This window comes from Anabrus simplex, chromosome 3 (assembly GCF_040414725.1).
Source record: "Anabrus simplex isolate iqAnaSimp1 chromosome 3, ASM4041472v1, whole genome shotgun sequence".
NCBI classification, from domain to species: domain Eukaryota; kingdom Metazoa; phylum Arthropoda; class Insecta; order Orthoptera; family Tettigoniidae; genus Anabrus; species Anabrus simplex.
The window spans coordinates 261,156,501-261,176,662 of NC_090267.1; the positions used below are offsets into that span (position 1 = coordinate 261,156,501).

The 20,162-nt window shown below is 37.3% G+C and overlaps 1 protein-coding gene across 2 annotated transcripts in view; it reads right to left on the bottom strand.

Moving 5' to 3' along the window:
* The window catches only part of LOC136867203 (post-GPI attachment to proteins factor 2-like), a 75,281-nt gene that overhangs the window by 32,963 nt on the left and 22,156 nt on the right, over positions 1-20,162 (bottom strand). For both annotated transcript variants that reach the window (XM_067144332.2, XM_067144333.2), the window contains exon 4: positions 13,908-14,120. In XM_067144332.2, coding sequence (XP_067000433.1) covers positions 13,908-14,120 — 213 coding nt within the window. The remainder of the gene's footprint in view (positions 1-13,907; positions 14,121-20,162) is intronic.

The following is a 20,162-nucleotide window of genomic DNA, read 5'->3' on the forward strand; positions in this document are numbered from 1 at the left end:
TGCTTTCACATGAAATACTCGATCAAATGAAAAACCACACATTTTCTCACTTTTAACGAACAGTACTACGCTTCCAATCTAACAGTCCAAAGCTGGAATGACCAGGTCGCAGACAGCCGTGATACATGAACACTGTCGTCTTTTTTTTGGGGGGGGGATGTCGAATAGTGGAGAGTCCCAGGGCAAAAAATATGCCCTTTTACTAATCTGTTTCCTAGGAGTACCCGATGAGTCGGAAAATCACAATTCACTACACTGGCGGCGGACAAGTATCTGACTTGGAGGCAAATTTTTCCTCCAAGCCAGAGGGGAAATATTTTCTTCACTGCTGATTTGGAATAAAATTAATGTAGAATTTAATAACAGTGAAGAGGAAGAAGCTCTTTTTAAGAAATGGCTCGTTTCAGGGTTGAATTTTGATTTATTTTGTGAACTGTGGTGCTATAATTTGGAATATGCCTAAATTGTAATTCTAGACCAGGTCATACTACTACTACTACTACTACTACTACTACCAAGTGAGTCTCTGCCTGAAGCATACACACCGCTCATTCAAAACAGCACGTCAGAGTAGAGATCGAATAACTGGAACACTATGATGAACCAGTGTGTTACGTACCAGCAGTACGGTATCAGAAATTGTAAGAACCAGAGGAATGACATGCCACAGAAGAAAATTTTCTAGCTCCCCTGCTATTTCCCACCAATATTCAGTCAGGCTGTTACACTCGGTACATAGCAGTAATCCCATCTATCAGAGTTGAGCGGCAGCATAAGAACAAAGAACATCACCACAAACAATGGTCAATGTTATGAGCTTTCGATATTGTAGGCCTTCGCATTTAGTTTTCTTCCGACTCTGAAATACCACTCTTATCATAGTCGGTACAGTTAAAGTGAATAAAACATGAATGGTAGGAAATTGTATTCTCCATAACTTTTGTTATGTAGTACTTTTTGATAGGACCAATAACACAGGTATTTAAAAATTAAATTTTAGGCGCCTTCCCTTAAACTACAATTTCATCCAGGGTGGATAATTGTTCAGAACTTAGACTGTAGTTTCTTATTCCCCGACTCTATATACCAATTTTCATTAAATTCTGTTTTTCCATTTTCTCGTGGTTCAGTGTTGATATGGACTTAGCAACAAAAATACAAATTCTTGAAATCTGTGTTATCAAAGCCGATACAGTAACAATGTATGACATAAATGATCGGAAATTTAATTCTATATAATTTTAGTTACGTGGTATTTATCGATAGGACCACTAATAATATAAATATTTGAGAATTAAATTTTAGACCTCCTAAACTACCATGTCACTCAGAGCAAGTACAATTATTTATAGCCTAGATTCTAGTGGCTCATCCTCCAACTTCACATACCAATTTTTATTAAATTCTCTTCAGCCGTTTTCTCGTGATGCGTGTTTACACAGACAGACAGAAATTACGGAAAAGTAAAAAGTGCATTTACTGTACTTGTTACTATGGACATGACCGATACAAAAATACTATTATTTTCATATCCTGAGCAATGTACAGACAAAACTCTTTATTTTATATATATGTGTGTATGTTCCAGCCACCGCTGTCTCAATCTCTATATACTGCCTGCTCTGTGCCGCGAGAATTGCGTTTACGGCGACAATGCAGATGGCAGCACTTACCGCACCCAGAGCACATGCTGGTTAAATGAGAGTTCATCCGCAACACCAATAAAAAAGGAAAAATAATCCTTAACACGCTACTAATTGATTGAGAAGATAATGCACATACAGAAACTAACATTTCACATTTGAGCTTGGCTTAAGATTTAGATACGTAAAATGTATACAATCTTACCAGTTACAGTAGTTATATTAGGATCACCCCACTACTGCATGGTACATGAAAATTTCACACCGGGCGAGTTGGCCGTGCGCGTCGAGGCGCGCGGCTGTGAGCTTGCATCCGGGAGATAGTAGGTTCGAATCCCACAATCGGCAGCCCTGAAAATGGTTTTCCGTGGTTTCCCATTTTCACACCAGGCAAATGCTGGGGCTGTACCTTAATTAAGGCCACGGCCGCTTCCTACCAACTCCTAAGCCTTTCCTATCCCATCATCGCCATAAGACCTATCTGTGTCGGTGTGACGTAAAGCCCCTAGCAAAAAAAAAAAAAAAAATCAGATTTTTCTCGACACAAGTAACAGAGCACCTTCTCAGTCCTTTTCTTACTGTTATTTACCAGCAGTGGATGCCAAAAATAAAATTCTATCACTATTTCACTGACCCTTTGTTCATGACCAAATTTCAGGATACGTTTTACAGCACATAATGCAGTGCGTGTGTAAGTCATGTCATTATATCCACCACAAAATCTCACAGCACTAAATAGAGCTTCTATTGCGTCTCCAGAAAATCATCTAGTGAGAACATAAAATAACCGATTTCATAACAGATAAGAGACACATTCCACTACAGATTTCACAGTTAGCGAGACAGCATCTGCCGTCCCATTAGTCAGACACTTCAGTTTTTCACGTTTCGATTCCAACTGAATTATTTTAATGTAATCGATGAAATCAGCATTCAACAATTGTAAGGTGAATAGAAATGCACTCAATCTGGATTGTTTTGCCGAATGTGCTGAGTTCTGTCAATGACGTCGTGAAATGTGAAAAATTTGTAAATTCTTTCCATGAAACACACCGTTGATTCCGCGTATGAAAACTCTAAACATGTATTTATAAATGGGCATGGTTTTCTGTCATGAAGCGAATAGCAGCAGTGACTGCTAGGGAAATATTTGTACAGCAGAACATTCATCAATTCCAAATTACTCTATTTCTTCGTAATACCAAACAGGATTGGATGTCAAGTCTCTCTGGAGGCGATGAACTTCTTTCACATATTTGGAGGTGATGATGCCATTGCTGTCATTTCACTGCCTAAGAACTGGGACCTCACATTTATCAAATGGTAATAGTGAAAACTGAAAAGAAGCTTACGACTAGGATAGAATGGATGAATTACACACGTTCCATCTCCAAAATGTTTAAACATTGGCTCTATGATTGTCAGTCAACGGCATTAATCATTTTTGAACTAAAAGGGATAGATCGAAGACTTCTAAATCTTTAATGAGGAAAGTCCGTTTACAAGAAAACACAACAGTTTATTCGCGAGAGCAGGAGATTTTTCATTATCTGTGCCGCATACACCTTCAACACTGATCACGCAAGCGAACTTGTCACTGGTTCGGTAGTAGAGGAGCCGTACCCAATTAGCCATTTAATCGGCAATCATTGTTACACTCCTTTCTGTTGCTCTGAGGGTTTTACATTCAGTCTTTCCTTCACCAATTGGGAAATCCCGACAAACACTATCAACATTTTCCACTTACACTACCTCTCCAAAATACTTTGTGACGGAGCTGATACTAGACTAGAAGTCCTGCCATATTCTTAACCGTTTGGGTTACTATTCCCCACGCCACATAGTACTGTGTGATTTGTTCTGACCGCGTGGATTTTGTCTTGCGAAAATTATGGATTTGATTTTAAAGATGAACGATCTTTTTTTTCATTATATTTAGCTGCTTCCTTTACTTTATCCAGACGATCAATTTCTGGGTTGTCTTTGAATTTCCTCTGTAGTCTTACAACTTCATTATGATTAGTCATCGGCTTATCACAGTCTCAGAATTCTCGATCGCAGTCTCTACTGTCTGATTTTCTGATCACTACTGTCATTCATACTCATTTGAATATTGACTTGAATTGAGACATCGTTCACATGAATTTCGTACTCGTCCTCCAATGTATTTCCTGCAGTTGAAGAGCTTGTTTCATCAAGATTTCTTCCGAAGAAATATCTTGTCACTGTCTGGTCATTCGTGGAGCTATTTTTCTGGTTTGAAGGTAATGGGGATAATTTGAAGACCGACTAGGCACGCTCTCTGGCTTCAATATATTTTTCTTTTCTTTTTTCTTTTATCTCCATCTCTAAAATTCAGGCTACAAACACGAGAATAATCGGATGGAATCCACTGACTACCCTTGCTTGATGCTTGCCTTGATAGCGTTAAACCAATTTTCCTCAAGTTCTTTACTTGGGGGGGGGGGGGCTTTCAGAAATCCTCACCTGAAGAATTCGGATTTCTTCCTATGATATACTGTACAGAGAGGAACACAATAATTCATCATTTTACAACCAGAGACACAGACACAAATGCTCGATGCAAACGCACTGGAACTCAACAACGTGGGTACGGAGGTAAGTTGGGTGCGTTAGCTGGCGCCCCTAGTGAAGGTTTGCAACACTAAGAACTCATGCTGAGAAGCATGTTAACCGCATAGCATAGAGCAGGCAGTATATAGAGATTGAGACGGCAGTGGTTCCAGCATAGCTCTCAGCCAAATGTGGTACAAACATGACTTACTATCTGGAAAAAAGTACTGTAGGGGTAAGACACCCCTAGGGGAGGGGGTGAAATGTAAAAATAATTGAAATCTATCAATATTAGCGTCAAATCCATAGTTTTCAGGATTACGAAGGTGAAATGTGACACACTGGATGCCGTGTAAGTTCAGCCCGAAGTGGAATAGGTGTTAGAAGGGATGAAAAAGAAAATGTACAAAATAATGGAAATTACAGATGAATGTGTGTATGTTCCAGAACAGCTCCCAACCAAACTCAATACACACAAGATTTACTATCTGGACAAAATATTGTGGGGGTAAGACACCACTAGCACCCCTAAGGGAGGGGTTGATATGTAAAAATAAGCAAAAAACGACTGATATTAATATCGGATCCATGGCTTTCGGGATCGCTGAGATGAATTGTGACACAATGGGTGCTGGTTAAGTCCAAGTTCAGCCTCCATCGCCATGGGGGTTGAGAAGGGTGAACAAGAATATGTCAAAAATGACCAATATCTGTGATGAGCCCACAGTTTTCGGGGTCCCTAGCCTGATTGGTGACAGTTGGAATTGTGTACATCATATCTGTTGCACGAGGCGTAAATACATACAGTTCGTTTTGGGGATCATTGTAAGTACCTAGGTGTTAATATAAGAAAAGACCTTCATTGGGGTAATCACATAAATATGATGGTTATGAGGGTATTTAGGGGTTGTAGTAAGGACGTAAAGGAAAGGGCATGTAAGTCTCTGGTAAGACCCAACTAGAGTATGGTTCCAGTGTATGGGATCCTCACCAGGATTACTTGATTGAAGAACTCGAAAAAATCCAAAGAAAAGCAGCTCGATTTGTTCTGGGTGATTTCTGACAAAAGAGTAGCGTTACAAAAATGTTGCAAAGTTTGGGCTGAGAAGACTTGGGAGAAAGGAGACGAGCTGCCTGATTAAGTGGTATGTTACAAGTAATAAATCTCATTGTAGACCATATTGGACATCAGAATATGAACATTAAAACAAGAATAATAGTTAACACCTCCTTTCCAATACTTATCTTTCCTTATATTTAAGAAATAAACATTACAACAGGCGTTGTAAGATGGGACATGTTTCGCTTAACAGTCGTAAGCATCATCAGCCGAAAATAAATCTTAGCCTAAAGTTAGGTCAGGGCCCCGAACCTAGTGTCCTTAACATATATGGCACCCTAAGAATCAACATTTATATTTAGAAAATCAAAACAGGCTTAAAACTAGTGTGAAAAAAAAAAAAAACATAGAATGTTACAACATGGCTAACATGGCTCCCATTTTGTACACCCTATTTTCAAGGCCCGAGTACATCTTTTTCCTCTCCATTTTCAGATTTCAGTTCATGCACTTGGCATCTTATTTTTTTCCGTTTTGGTCTTGAACTCCCAGCAAAAATGAAGCGGCTTCAGGCGTGATCAACCCTGTTTGAAGTGTTACTACTCCATGCCTGCTACAATATACGATTTCTCTTGCCTGTTCTCACGTATCTATACAAGAGTGCGATTTAATTATTTCTTCTTCTTTTATGACCACATAGGATCACTTTAGTCAGTCCGTCGTTCAGGTCACTTTGAAGGGATTGTTCGGGCTTTGCGGTCCTCCCAGTACTTCTTCAGACGCTCCGATCTTCGTGCCCTTTCCTCAGTTGAAAATGTGCGTGTTGTTGGTTTGTTTTGTGTAAGGGTAAAGCGGAGGTTTGTATTCTTGAGTTTTGTATTCAATTTTATCTTATTTTTGGTGTCTTCTGTTGTAAGGCCTATTTCCTTCAGATCCTCTCTTACTTCTCTGATCCATTTACATCCTGTTGTGGTATTTCTTCACTTCAAAGAATATAACCATCATGTTTTGTTATGTATGAACATCTTATTAACTGACTGGCAGCCATGAGTTTGATTATTACACTGACAGCTCTGTGTTGTACCTTATGTTTTTAACCTCTGGCAACACGTTTAGGTGTTTTTTCTAACTCAGCCATGATGAACACTCATATATTTTCACTCTTGTTTTATGTTTGAACATTCTGATTGACTGACTGGTAGCAATGATATCCTAATGATTTTAATTATTTTATTACCAGCTCTGTATTGTACTTTCTGTTCTTATCCTCTGTCTCAATACGATTGTTTTTTTTTCTCTTAGCCATGTTGTATCATTCTATGTTTTTTTCACACTAGTTTTAAGCCTATTTTGATTTTCTAAATATAAATGTTGATTCTTAGAGTGCCATATATGTTAAGGACACTAGGTTCGGGGCCATGACCTAACTTTAGGCTAAGATTTATTTTCGGCTGATGATTCTTACGACTGTTAAGCGAAACATGTCCCATCTTACAACGCCTGTTGTAATGTTTATTTCCTAAATATAAGGAAAGATAAGTATTGGAAAGGTGGTGTTAACTATTATTCTTGTTTTAATGTTCATAAGTGGTATGTTCCGAGCTGTCAGAGGAGAGATGGCGTGGGAGGACATCAGTAGACGAATAAGTTTGAGTGGTGTCTTTAAAAGTAGGAAAGATCACAATATGAAGATAAAGCTGGAATTCAAGAGGACAACTTGGGGTAAATATTCGTTTGTAGGAAGGGGAGTTAGGGATTGGAATAACTTACCAAGGGAAATGTTCAATAATTTTCCAATTTCCTTGTGATCATTTAAGAAAAGGCTACGAAAACAACAAGATAGGGAATCTGCCACCTGGGCGACTGCCCTAAATGCAGATCAGTAGTGATTGATTGATTATAACTTACCTGACAATCTGGGCTGCCACAAGGAAATGGTTTAATGCGAAATGATGATGAAGATGCTTGTTGCTTAAAGGGACTTACATCTAGGTCATCGGTCCCTAATGGTAAAAAAAATGAGACAAAATGTAATGTCAATTTAAAAGTCCAAAATCATCCACTGACCAGAATTCAAAACATGATGACAAAGAATGAATGGGTGAATATGAATTTAAAACAATCAGTGAATCTAACCCGAAATGACCCACATTCCCAGAAACTATCGTAAAACAATAATATTACTGACCAAAGGACTGCTTCTAAAGCACAATCCTGAATAGATGATGCTTGTTGTCTAAAGGAAACCAAAATCCAGGTCATCGGCCCCTCATAATGGTACTTATTGCTAGTATAGTAAAACTATGGTATTTGTAATGTTGCGGTACTAATCAAAAGTAGCGTAGACTCGCGGTATTCCACACATTATGATACTAATCACAGGTAACATAAGACGTACATGTAACTCAGACCTAGGGTGTTTCTCACATTGCGGCGCCACTTACAGGCAACGCAAACCTATGGTGTTTCTCACATAGGTGTACTAATCACAGGGACTCATACTATCCCATGGTGTTCCTCACACAGTGGGTACTAATAGTAGGCAACGCAGACCCACAGTGTCGCTCATATAGTGGTACTTATTACAGGCAACGTAAACCCCGTGGTGTTCTCTATGTAGCGGTACTAATCAAGGGTACTGTAAATCCCATTCTGATTCACACTCTGTTGCTACTGATCACAAACCTATTGTGTACCTAACATAGTGGTACTACTCGCAAGTAAAGGGACTCATGGTGTTCCCTGTGTGATGGTACTAATTACAAGTAGTCTCATGGTTCTAATTCGATCATCCCTTGGTCAACCCTTTTAGTGCCTCTTACAACAAGCAGGGGATACCGTGGGTGTATTCTTGGTCTGCTTGCCCCACCCACAGGGGGTTGTGTGTTTGGTCCGGGAGAGCTATTTTATTTCGCTCAAGTCCGACGGCAAGCTGGTTAGGACTTAAAACTTAAAATTGAACATATAACAATAACTCTAAATTTACAAAATAATTCATAAACTATCAGTCAATGTCACAATAAAGAAATCTACAAAAAAATATCCCTTCAGACACTTAATACAAATCCTACAATTAAATATTCAAAGAAAGTACCCAAGCAGAACCAGGTACTATAGCTAGTGTTTTATACATATTCTTTATTGTATAAGTAGGGGCCGTATTTTTTGGTAATAACGATATGCACAAGTTTTTTTATATATCTTCTTTCTTGTCTATATATGCCTTCCCAGGTACTAAAAACATCGTATTTTAGCAAAACGAACTCGCGAAATATTGCGAAATTTGATTTATTGCGTGAATTGCACAAATAATCATGAAATACACACCATTTGGTGCAAAAAATGCGAAATGGCACCGGAAGAGCTCTCCAATAAATGTTTAAATGCTTCTGAGAACTTGACTACTGTAGTTTCCATCTCATTTACTAGATAGCGCTGTATATTCTCCTCACAAATGCACACAAAGCAGTACGCATTGTGTATCGAAAGTATGTGTATTTAGTTCTGTGATCTCTAAAGCAGTCGATAAAAATCAATATCTGTTATCGATTACAGCAAATAGCGCTGTGGTCGTAACAAGATACAAGACCGGTCGTAGATACAGCAGTGCGCAATAAGAGTTCGTTACTTACAAACATTTACCGGCAAATGTCCAACAATTAAGTATAAAAATGCCGAAAACTGAAGTCACAACAGGTTTTTCGAGGGCCGAGGAATACAACTGTGAGGGGTTCTATGTATAGTACGCGAACTTTTTCTTGAGCCCTAGTTCCCATTCAGCACTATGGAGTTCAGGGCTCAAGAAAAGGTTCGCGTACTATATTTGATGCTGCAAGAAAGATTCTAATGTACCAATAGTGTACCGGTAATATTCGTAAAGTGGAAACGTGCGATATACACTGCAGAGAATCAGAATGAAGCAAATGAACATAATTCTAAGCGGCAAATAACAATCTACTATACTTTACAGATCATAAAGGTGTTGAAAAATTATAGAGAGTAATTTGTAATAGACACAAAAAAAGCATTCATGCAAGCCAACATTCCTCTATAAAAATAGGATAATCCTGGATTAGGAAGAGAATGAATATAAAAGGAAAGGTAAATAATACTGTCTTTACTGTAAAATATGACGGTATTGGTAGGCCTATTGTAAATAAATCGCCTGTTTGAGTAGTAATAATGTTATTGTTTTTATGTCCCACTAACCACTTTTATGTTTACCGGAGACGCCGAGATACCGGAATGTTGTCCCGCAGGAGTTCTTTTACGTGCCAGTAAACTACTGACACGAGGCTGACATATTTGAACTCCTTCAAATACCACTGGACTGAGCCAGGATCGAACCTGCCAAATTGCGGTCAGAAAGCCAGCGCTTTACCCATCTGAAATACTCATCCCCGACCGGGGAAAAAGAGCATATCCATGAACATCTTCCAGAGCTATATGACTTTGCAAAATGCAATGAAAGCACATCTGGTTGAGGAAGTGAAAGAAGACAGTGTTAGCAAAGTTTTAGGAGGTTTTATAAAAGACCACAGTGAATTTGCATCCAAGTGTTCGCAAGCATTATGATTTCCGACATCTAATGTGGTCAGCGAGAGGAGCTTCTCTGCTTGCACAAAGACACTTCCTGACTGTCGCACAACTCTGCATGCTGTTAATGTTGAAACCATGCTTAGTTTGTACTTTGGAGACAAGTAATTCAACGTCTAAAAATGTAGGCTATGTATAAATGTATATCACAGGGCAGATCACCTAACTTCATTTCAAATTATCAGCGATTTATATATTTATTTCAATAACAATTTGCATATTTGGTTTTTCTAAGATTTAATAATAATCATACATTACAAGGGTTTACTTTAAAACCCCTTATCAAAAAGTTAGTTACATTTACCCCATACGCTACTACAAGGAAGATTTCGCAGGAAACATCGATCAGTATAACAATTTATTTCACGAAAGACCTACCGAAATAGTGTCAGTTTTAACACCGAAATCAACAATTTTATTTCACCAAAAAATAAGGCCCCTATGTATAAGCTATAACAATGGAGATAACTCAGAATTTAAACTTCTATTGCTAAGTCTATCAGCAGTGAGCATCATTAACATGAAGGGATGATAGAATTAGAACCATGAGACTACTTGTAATTAGTACCATCACACAGGGAACACCATGGGTCCCTTTACTTACGAGTAGTACCACTATGTTAGGTACACAATATGTCATGGTAACAAAAGATGTAAAATTGCAAAGCTGATGATATTAATGAGGAATGTAATGAATGTGACTATTGAAATGAGAAGGATGACAGGGAAAATGAATCTTTAGAGGGGTTTGTAGGCTAGGCCATGAATGACTCAATATCCAAGAGCTGGAAGAAAACAGAATGTGATGGCATACAATACCCTAAGCCTCTAAAACTTGACAATACCATTATACTAACTAACTGTTCTTAGTTGAGCTGCGCTTTGTTGCTTCTGCAGATCCTCATCTCCAATAGATGGCATTACTACTACAGTTGCAAAAATTAATTCATCAACAAAGGGTACACAACTGTTTACAATAAATGTACATTTAAAAAAGAAAAGGAAAAAGTATACAGTTGCTATGAAAATAATCTTCTCATTTATTTTAATACAATTGAGCTAATTATGTTACCACCCTCAGACTAAAACCAGAATCCCATGACCTACATAGGGGCATGAACTGATTCCTCTAGAATGGTGAATACATAAGAGAACATATGCTCTCTGTTATTGAAACATACCAATAGCTTTAGAGGATAGCTTCTCTGAAAGTATTTGTTATTGAAAGATTTTTTGATTTATTTTTAAATTGTTTTGCATCTGCATAGCCCCACGCTCAACTTAGCCAAGAATATTGACCAAGATGTAGATGTAACAATTTCTTCAATGGCTTGTTTGATTTCTCACCGCTTCATCATCATCATCTTCAGTTTGCCCTTCCAGCGAGCTGGGTAGGGTGTTTGAAAACAAGCGTCTTCCGAAGTTGCCTATTCAAAAAGATTTTGTTATCCATGACAGATTCCCAATTCCATCCTCTTCTCTCCACTTCTTCCCTCAGTTGGTCCATCCATCTTCCTCTTGGTCTTCTACCTGTTATTCTCTTTTCCAAATAAGCACATGGAGTGGAATCACAGGAATTTAAAAGGACTAGACATCCCCAGCTCCAACAAGTGCTTAAGATTCTGATCACATATATAAGTAATGGAAGTAACAGTTGCAGGAGTGTTATAAGAGAGGGATAGTGATTATGCCCAAAGAGAATCAACATTGCTGTAAAATAGAGATGATAATTTAGTGCCTGTAGATCCAGCAACAGGACCCACTGCAACAAGCTAATAGTGGGAATGGCACAATGTAAACAACCTGAACAATATGCACAAATACAGAATCTTCACTGTTCAAACGGATGCACAATATGACTTCGACAATGTGTTGGATGGCTTTCCATATCTTTTGATGAAATCTACCTTGATAATTTGGAACACACCAAAATTTTCAATAACAACATTTTTTATAATATTCAGTTCTGGGCCAGATATGTGGATGGCACTCTAGTGATAATGAATGAGAGCTTATGCAATGCCACTACTACTCTCTCAAACTTGAACACACTTGATCCACCTTGGAATTAGAACTTGAGCAAGAAATTGTCTCCATTATTACACCCTGGTGCTTACAAAAAATTCCATGTACTTGCTACATTAGTCAAATATGATAGTTCATTGGTATTCATATCAAGGAACACCAAAGAAATATTTGTTTCAACCAGCCAGACAAGTCAGCAATAGCTGAGCACGCCCTGTCATTTGGTCATGATATTGTGTTCCAAGATATTCAAGCCATTACTAATACAAAACACTACAGGTCTAGGATTATATGGAAAGCAGTGGAAATATGTAAAAATACTAATATCAACAGGGACACTGGCTATCAATTAAACGTGATTCGCAGCCATTAAAGATTTACATAGGTAGGTCTCTTTCCTGTCTTTCACCTTTTTTTAAATTTCATTTCATTATTATTATTATTATCTACATTTCATTATTATTATCTATCTTTAAATACTTTCCTTCCAAATTCATATACTCATCACTAGATGGTTTACTCTAGATCAGAGCTGTCCAATGTTCGTTTGTACTCGGGTGCCAAGTTGCGATTCCATTAATTCGACACTACTGCTATAATCATAAGCAATAAACATCATGATGATCCATACTGAAGAGCAATTACAAATGTGAAAGCAAGAGCTAGAAAGTTTCCACCTATTCAATACTCATTCATTGTAACCAGCCAAAATTATAAAGTTAAAAATAAGTTATGACATACATATTGTGTTTTTGTTAATACTTGCAGTATTTGAAATGTGTTTTTGGACTAAATTGAAAAAACTGAAGGAAGAAAAAAGAACAATTTATGAATTTATTGCAGAATTATTGAAAATATTTTTAAAAGTCAAAATTACTGAATATATGCAGGTATATTTACATGAAAATATATTCATTTGTGTAAAAATCCACTCCCTAACTATATGTTATACTTAGAAGCCTCAGGACCATTGCTGTCAGGTAAAGAAGTAGCCTATTTTAGCTACACAGCATTCTCAAAAGATGTCAAATGGGCCTAAACAACCAAAAATTTGTCTGTCCTGGGACAACACACTATGAACCTGAGTCACCACAATGAGTTACTTTTCCTCTTTCCCTGAACTGTGTAATCCCTTGTGTTGTCTTGAATTGTTGGTCTGCTTTCAGGGGCAATTAACTTTCTGCCTTGAAAAAGCCAACAACTCTCTCCTCAACTGCTTGTTTGTGGTGGACCATTGTTACAAAATGAACAGCTCTTCTCATAGTCAGTTAGCCAAGTGAGATAGGCATAGAGGGTGTCTGTCACACAGTATATAAGCAAATGCATTCTAATTAGTTTTTCATATATCCCTGTCCAGTGTTAGGGCCTAATGAAAAATAATGGCACCAATTCAAACGCTTGACATTTCAACTGTAAATATAGAGTTACAGCAAATAATGCTGCAGTGCTTTTTTTTTTCTTCTTTTCTTTTGGCATTCTTTAACTTACCCATTAGTCATAACTGTGAACACTGAACTGTGTAAGTTTCCTAACTACATTCATATGATTATTCATTTGGTGCCTTTGAATATTAACCTAAGAATAATGCAAGAACCTGAACATTACTCCCATCAGGACATTCATAACAAAATCTCTGGAGCTCAAATCGTATGCTGGGAAGTGTATATGACTGCTAGTCAGGCATTCAAAGTGATTATGTCAGCTGATGTACAGTAGAATCAAAAATAAGTGAAGGGAGTATGGATGTCAAAGATCAAACTGAGTGAAACATTTAATTTTCCAGGTAGCAATTAGTAGATTTTAACAGTTACATGATCTGCAAAATAATAATTATTTAAGAATTCTGGGTCTCAACTCATATAAAAATCCAAATGAATACTGGGAGTTGTAAACTTCCATTGAACAAGAAATGATTGCATATAATGTACAACTATTGCTAGATTGCAAAATATAAACATATCAGGAAGGACAACTTGGAGACACTACTCTGACAATAAGTCACTACTCACCCATTTCATGGCAGAGAAGACGATGTTTGAGGAAGAAGATAAGTAATCCTGCAGTGCTACCAAGTGAAGTAATGAACAAACACTTCTTTAATAGGTACGAATGCTTCTCTGTCTCAGTCATGTGAGGCCGCACCAGTTTGAACACCTTAATTGTTGCAAGCATGTAGCTCAGCGAACAAATCATAAACACTATAAATATCTTTTCATGGACAGCTGCAACAGGAATGAAATTAAAAAATGATTTTTAGTATTTTTGTGTACATACATATTCATAATAGGTAGTCATGGATTTAAATGTTAAATATGCAAGCCTTTTGTCAATAAACCAAGACCATTCATAATAGTTGTTGCTTCATATGAGAGGATCTGGACATTGTGGTCACAGCCCTTCAATGTTGATGCATGTGAAGCTATCAGTTTGGTAGCTTCAATAACTGTCTATTTACAGATAACATTATGGTCTCTTCTGATTCCATACTTCTTACATCAAAAAAACCACCCGAGTCAAAACAGTACTTTCCTTTCTCAACTTCTCACACTCTCCTTCAGAGTCCATTGTCCCTTAGGAAACCTATAGTATCAACAATTAGATCTATCATTTACCACTGACAAGATCAGCCAATAAAATATTTCACAAATTTTAACAATACTATTAGGCCTCCAATGAAGTAAGATGCCTGTGTAAGTTAAGTTTATACCTCTACTACATAATTTGGGCTCAATAACTATCTTTCTCCTTATCCTGATGTAGTTGGGTTAATGAAAATAAGTTTCTATCCATCACAATGTTCCAGTCCAAGTCCTCTGCCTTTATAGTTCAGTTCTTAAGAGTTTCGACTTAACATTTGAGTGCTGCCTTTTGGCGGAGGCTAAGTGAATGAATAAACAGCCAATCGCTCCGATAGAGTGCGTTAGACTCTAGACATTATACCAATTTTCAAGAGAGGAAATAGGAAGCAATGTTAAAATTACAGAGGAGTGACACTGATACTTCATATAGCTAAGATCCTTGAAAGAATCTTTGACAGACGAATAAGAGGCAGAGTAGAGGGAAAATTGGCAGAACACCAGTACGGATTCAGAAGAGGCAGGTCCACATTTGACCCAATATTTACATTGCATCAAATGATGGAAAAGTATTGGTAATATGGAAAGGACATGGTAGTAACGTTTCTAGATATTGAAAAGGCATATGACAGTGACCCAAGGAATTTGGTATGGAAAACATTGACAGAGGCACAGACTGGGAATGAAACAATGCAGATGGTAATAGCATTGTATCAAAATTGCAAAAGCTGTGTTAGAACCAAAGTGGGTCAAACAGAATGGTTCAGAGTTGAGACAGGCTTAAGACAGGGAAGCGTATTGTCTCCCTTACTCTTCATTATCATCATGGATAGAATTCTACATAATATCAAGGAGAAGATGATGGACGAGCAAATAAAGTCTATGCTCTTTGATGATGACATTGTAGTTTGGGGAGATAATAAAGAGGAAGTACAGACACAAGTTGATTTATGGAATGAGGAGATAAGAAATTTTGGAATGAAGATTAGTACTGTGAAAAGTAAGACTTTGATCATGACAAGAGGAAACAGAAAATCCAGAGGAGTGTTAAAAACAGGAAATGAACCTCTTGAAGTAGTGAATTTTTTTTTTAAATCTGGGCAGCGTGACATCACAAGATGGAAATTTGGATGGAGAAATTGATTTATGAATACTCTACAAGTTTCTACCAGTGTGTGAGGGACATTGTATGGAACAAGGATGTGCCAATGAAATTCAAGAAGGTTTTATACTCGTCCTATTATAAATCTATACTGACCTATGCTTCAGCAACCTGGATGTTAACTATGTGGAACCGAAGTAAGATACAAGCAGCTGAAATGAGGTTCTTGAGGAGCATACAGGGAAAGACAAGACGAGATAGAATACAAAATTAGGAAATAAGGAGAAGCGTGGGAGTGTGTAAACTTCAAGAAGAGACTAATATAGCAAAGCTAAAATGGTTTGGGCACATGATGAGAATGCCAGGATAGAGAATACCAAATGGAATGTTTATGGATACAGAGACTGGAAAGAGGCCTAGGGGATGTCCTAGAATGAGATGGAGGAGCTCTGTGATTGATAACTTTTTCTGTGTGTATTTTAAATAATTTACAGGGTATTATTTCAAGGACACTTAAAATCTGTCTGAAAATATTTTAAATTCATGAAACATACGTAGTGAAATGGCATTCTTGTTCTGTAGCAAATAATGTAAATAAATTTGAGTGAAACTTAAAAAAAAAAAAGTTTCCTTTAAAATATAGGGTGCGGGGCTTATTCAGGGTTGGGTGGTATACTTGGGATTATACGGTACTTCCGGCCACACCACAAGAGAACCTTCATGAAATAGAATTCTTGAAGAAAAATTGCAGAAAGAATATCACTATCCCAGTCTCCTCCAAACTTTTTTTTTCCTTCCACCCAGAGATCACGGGTTGAAACAAGACCTGTTTGAGACGAGTATAAACCCACACTGCTTCATTGTCCAATCCTAATGTTGCTGCAAGAAACAAAGATATTCTATCCAGAACTGACTCATGGACAGAGCTGTAATAAATCTCTTTGAGCTGAGATTTGCTGCTTCTTTCTCCTCACATCTGTCCACTCTCACTCACATAAGGAATATGATGGAGCCAATTTTTCACATTAATGGCAGTAGTACAGCGATCACGTAAGATCTGAAGGGTAATAAACTGATCATCTCTTGCACAAGTTGACCTACTCTGGCCCGATCTCTTAGTGTAGGAAAAGGACTTCTAGTACCTCTCCAATATTCGACATGTGGTAGAATCTGTGGTTCCTAAACTTCCACACCATAACTGTAACTTCTTCCAGCCTCAATCAGTGCTACTGCTCTCGCAGCATCTCTTGAACTTAGATTGCTTTGGAAACTGTAAGAAGGCTCTCAAAAACCTGTATTTTCATCTCATGATGTACAGGATGCTAATAACAATTAAACTGAAATAACAAATAACGTGGTTCAGCCTATTCAATACAAGTAAATAAGAAATGTAGTGTTACATCTTATTTAATTATAAGCGGAAGGAGTACCGGTTTCGACACCACCAATCTGGGTCATCATCAGCCAAATAAAAATACAAAAAACAATGCATAGGAAAACAAGAAATTAAAGGACGAGTCTTTCACAAAGGCAGTTGAAGAAGCAATATAAGATAATGGGGATTAGCACTGCTCGATTTTAAATCATGAAATCTAGAAGAAGTAGGTCAGTCACTTATAAGAAGTACGGTGTAATCTTCTGAAGAGCAGCACAACACACACGATGTTCGGCACTGTGCCTCAAAATGTTTATGAGAAGAGGTGAACAGTTAAGTCAGCCAGCCTGCATATACTATCAGGTGCGAAGTCACAACACAATTTAATAAATATGAAGTCCCAAAATTGTGTAGAAGTCGAAGATGAGTCGCTTGATTGAAGCTAGCTCCTGAAGATCAGTGCAACATACTCAATGTCCAGCACTGTGCTTTCAAATGCCGACGAAACTCTGTGAATAGCTTAATAATCAAGCCTGTAATTGTTTCGGCTGCGAAAATATATATAATAATACAATTTAATATAACTGAAGTTTGTAACTAGGATCTTGTACATTCTTTAGAACAGTTGACGTAAAAAACAATTGTGAAGAGAAAAATGATAAAAAGCGCAATACTGGAAACAAATGAAAAACGCATATGCACAGCACGCTACTTCTTGAAGATAAGATTGCAGATCATAATTGAGGTAGTCCAAGGCAGCGCAAGGCATGATTCTAAATTTGAATGTTGCAAAGACCCACAATGCAGGTGGCACTATAGTATACAGTTCAATTCAGAAAATAGGTGTTTTTTTTTTTAATCGAGAGGAGAGGTGAAAAGAAAAGATAGAATAAGTTAATAAAGGAGGAGGATATAAGAGAAGATTAAAAGGACTGGAAGTTAAAGGAGGATGGGAAAGGATAGGATAGGGAAATAAAGAAGGGGCAGTTTAGGGTGGGTTAGGAGGTAGGAAATGTGGGTAGGAACTGTGTAAGGCATGGAAAATTGAATTCAAATTTAGAATCATGTGTTGCGCTGCCTTGGACTACCTCAATTACAAACTGAATTCTTATCTTCAAGAAGTAGCGTGCTGTGCATATGCGTTTTTCATTTGTTTCTGGTATTGCACTTTTTATCATTTTTCTCTTCACAATTGTTTTTTATGTCAACTGTTCTAAAGAATCTACAAGATCCTAGTTACATACTTCAGTTATATTGTATTATTATATATATTTTCGCAACCAAAACAATTACAAGCTTGATTATTAAGCTATTCACCGAGTTTCGTTGGCATTTGAAAGCATAGTACTGGACATTGAGTATGTTGTGCTGATCTTCAGGAGCTAGCATCTTGCTTCAATCAAACAACTCGTCTTCGACTTCTACACAATTTTGGGACTTGTGTTGTGACTTCGTGCCTGATAGTATATGCAGGCTGGCTCACTTAACTGTTCACCTCTTCTCGTAAACATTTTGAGGCACAGTGCCGAACGTCGCGTGTGTTGTGCTACTCTTCAGAAGATTGCGCCCTACTTCATATAAGTGACTGACCTTCTACTTCTTCTAGATTTCATGATTTAAAATCGTGCAGTGCTAATCCACATTATCTTATATTGCTTCTTCAACTGCTTTTGTGAAAGACTCATCCTTTAATTTCTTGTTTTCCTATTCTTTTTTGTATTCTTATTCGGCTGATGAAGACCCAGATTGGTGGTCAAAACCGGTACCGCTTATAGTTAAATAAGAATGTAATACCACATTTCTTATTTACTTGTATTGAATGGGTTGAACCATGTTATTTGTTATTTCAATTTAATTGTGATACAGTTCAATATAGAACATCATGAAATTTTTATCTTTAGGATGCTAATAAACAATGACCATAAAGTGTTACTTATGGAGATCGCCAACAGCATTACAAAAGTCACGCAGACTGCAACATCTTGATCAAAACCATGTACAATGGACATTGAAACACTGCTAATTCAGTAAAATGCATAAAACAATAAATATATCACACCAGCCAACAGTCAGTCAGTAAATTAAAAATTAAAAGAAAAGTTGAAATGTTGGTTTATACTCCTGGTCAGTGCAGTTGAAGTTTTCCACAAAAATATCAGTATCTCAAATTTGTATTATTCTATTGATTTGACTCCTTCCTCTTAGCTGTGTGAGTAATGTTTTAAGAGGTAAAACAACAGTAATATCAGTCCGCCTTTGTACTAGCCACAGGAGGAAAAGACAGGGCATCTGGGTCTTCATCTGCTTTGGCATCCTCCCCTCTTTCATCCTCTTAACATGTCCAGACCATTCTGCCATAAAGCTTTTTCCACTCCAATTTCCTTCCCGACATCCTCATTTCTTACTCTATCTTCCCTATCATACCTCTTAAAAATTGAATTTCACTGGCCTAAATTTTATCTACCTGTCTTTGTGTCAGTGTCCAGGTCTCTGCTGCATATGTCAGTAGTGTGTTGGGCAGTAGTACATCTTATACATAATTTCCTTACACTTCATCGATACTTCCTTCCTCCACACCAGGTTTCTCACACTCTTGTCAAATGCATTTCTCTGTTGAATAATCTTACTAACCTCCATGTCCAGCCCTGCAACCTGTATCAGTTTGCTTCCCAAATAATTGAAACTCTTCACTATTTTGTACTCCTTATGACCAAAAATTTCTGATATTGCCAAACAGAATATATTCAGCACAAACAAAAGGTAGATAAGTACAAGGGTTGGGACATAAGTCATGGCAACTACTTTTTTGATGGTTATGAATTTCATGTTTTTGGTCCGTATTGAACAATATATAAGTAATAATAATAATAATAACTTAAATGTTTCCACCTTTTCAATACAATATATTCACAAGATTACAAAATTATACGGTACTAGTTTCGACCCATCTAGGGGTCATCATCAGCCGTATTGGAGCAAAGATCATTTGTGGCGAAATCCTAAGACAATATTATTTTAAAGAATAACAAGTGAAATGAGATGTTATGGTAATAGTTAATAATACAAGGAATATACATAATAAGAGGTTTTTAACAAAGAATAAAGTATAAATGGGGTGTTGTAAAAATTATAATCATGGAAATCAGTAAGTTCTTGTATTGAAATGAAATATGGCTTAGGAAGAGGGCTTAAGGTGGGGCTGAAGGGTGCG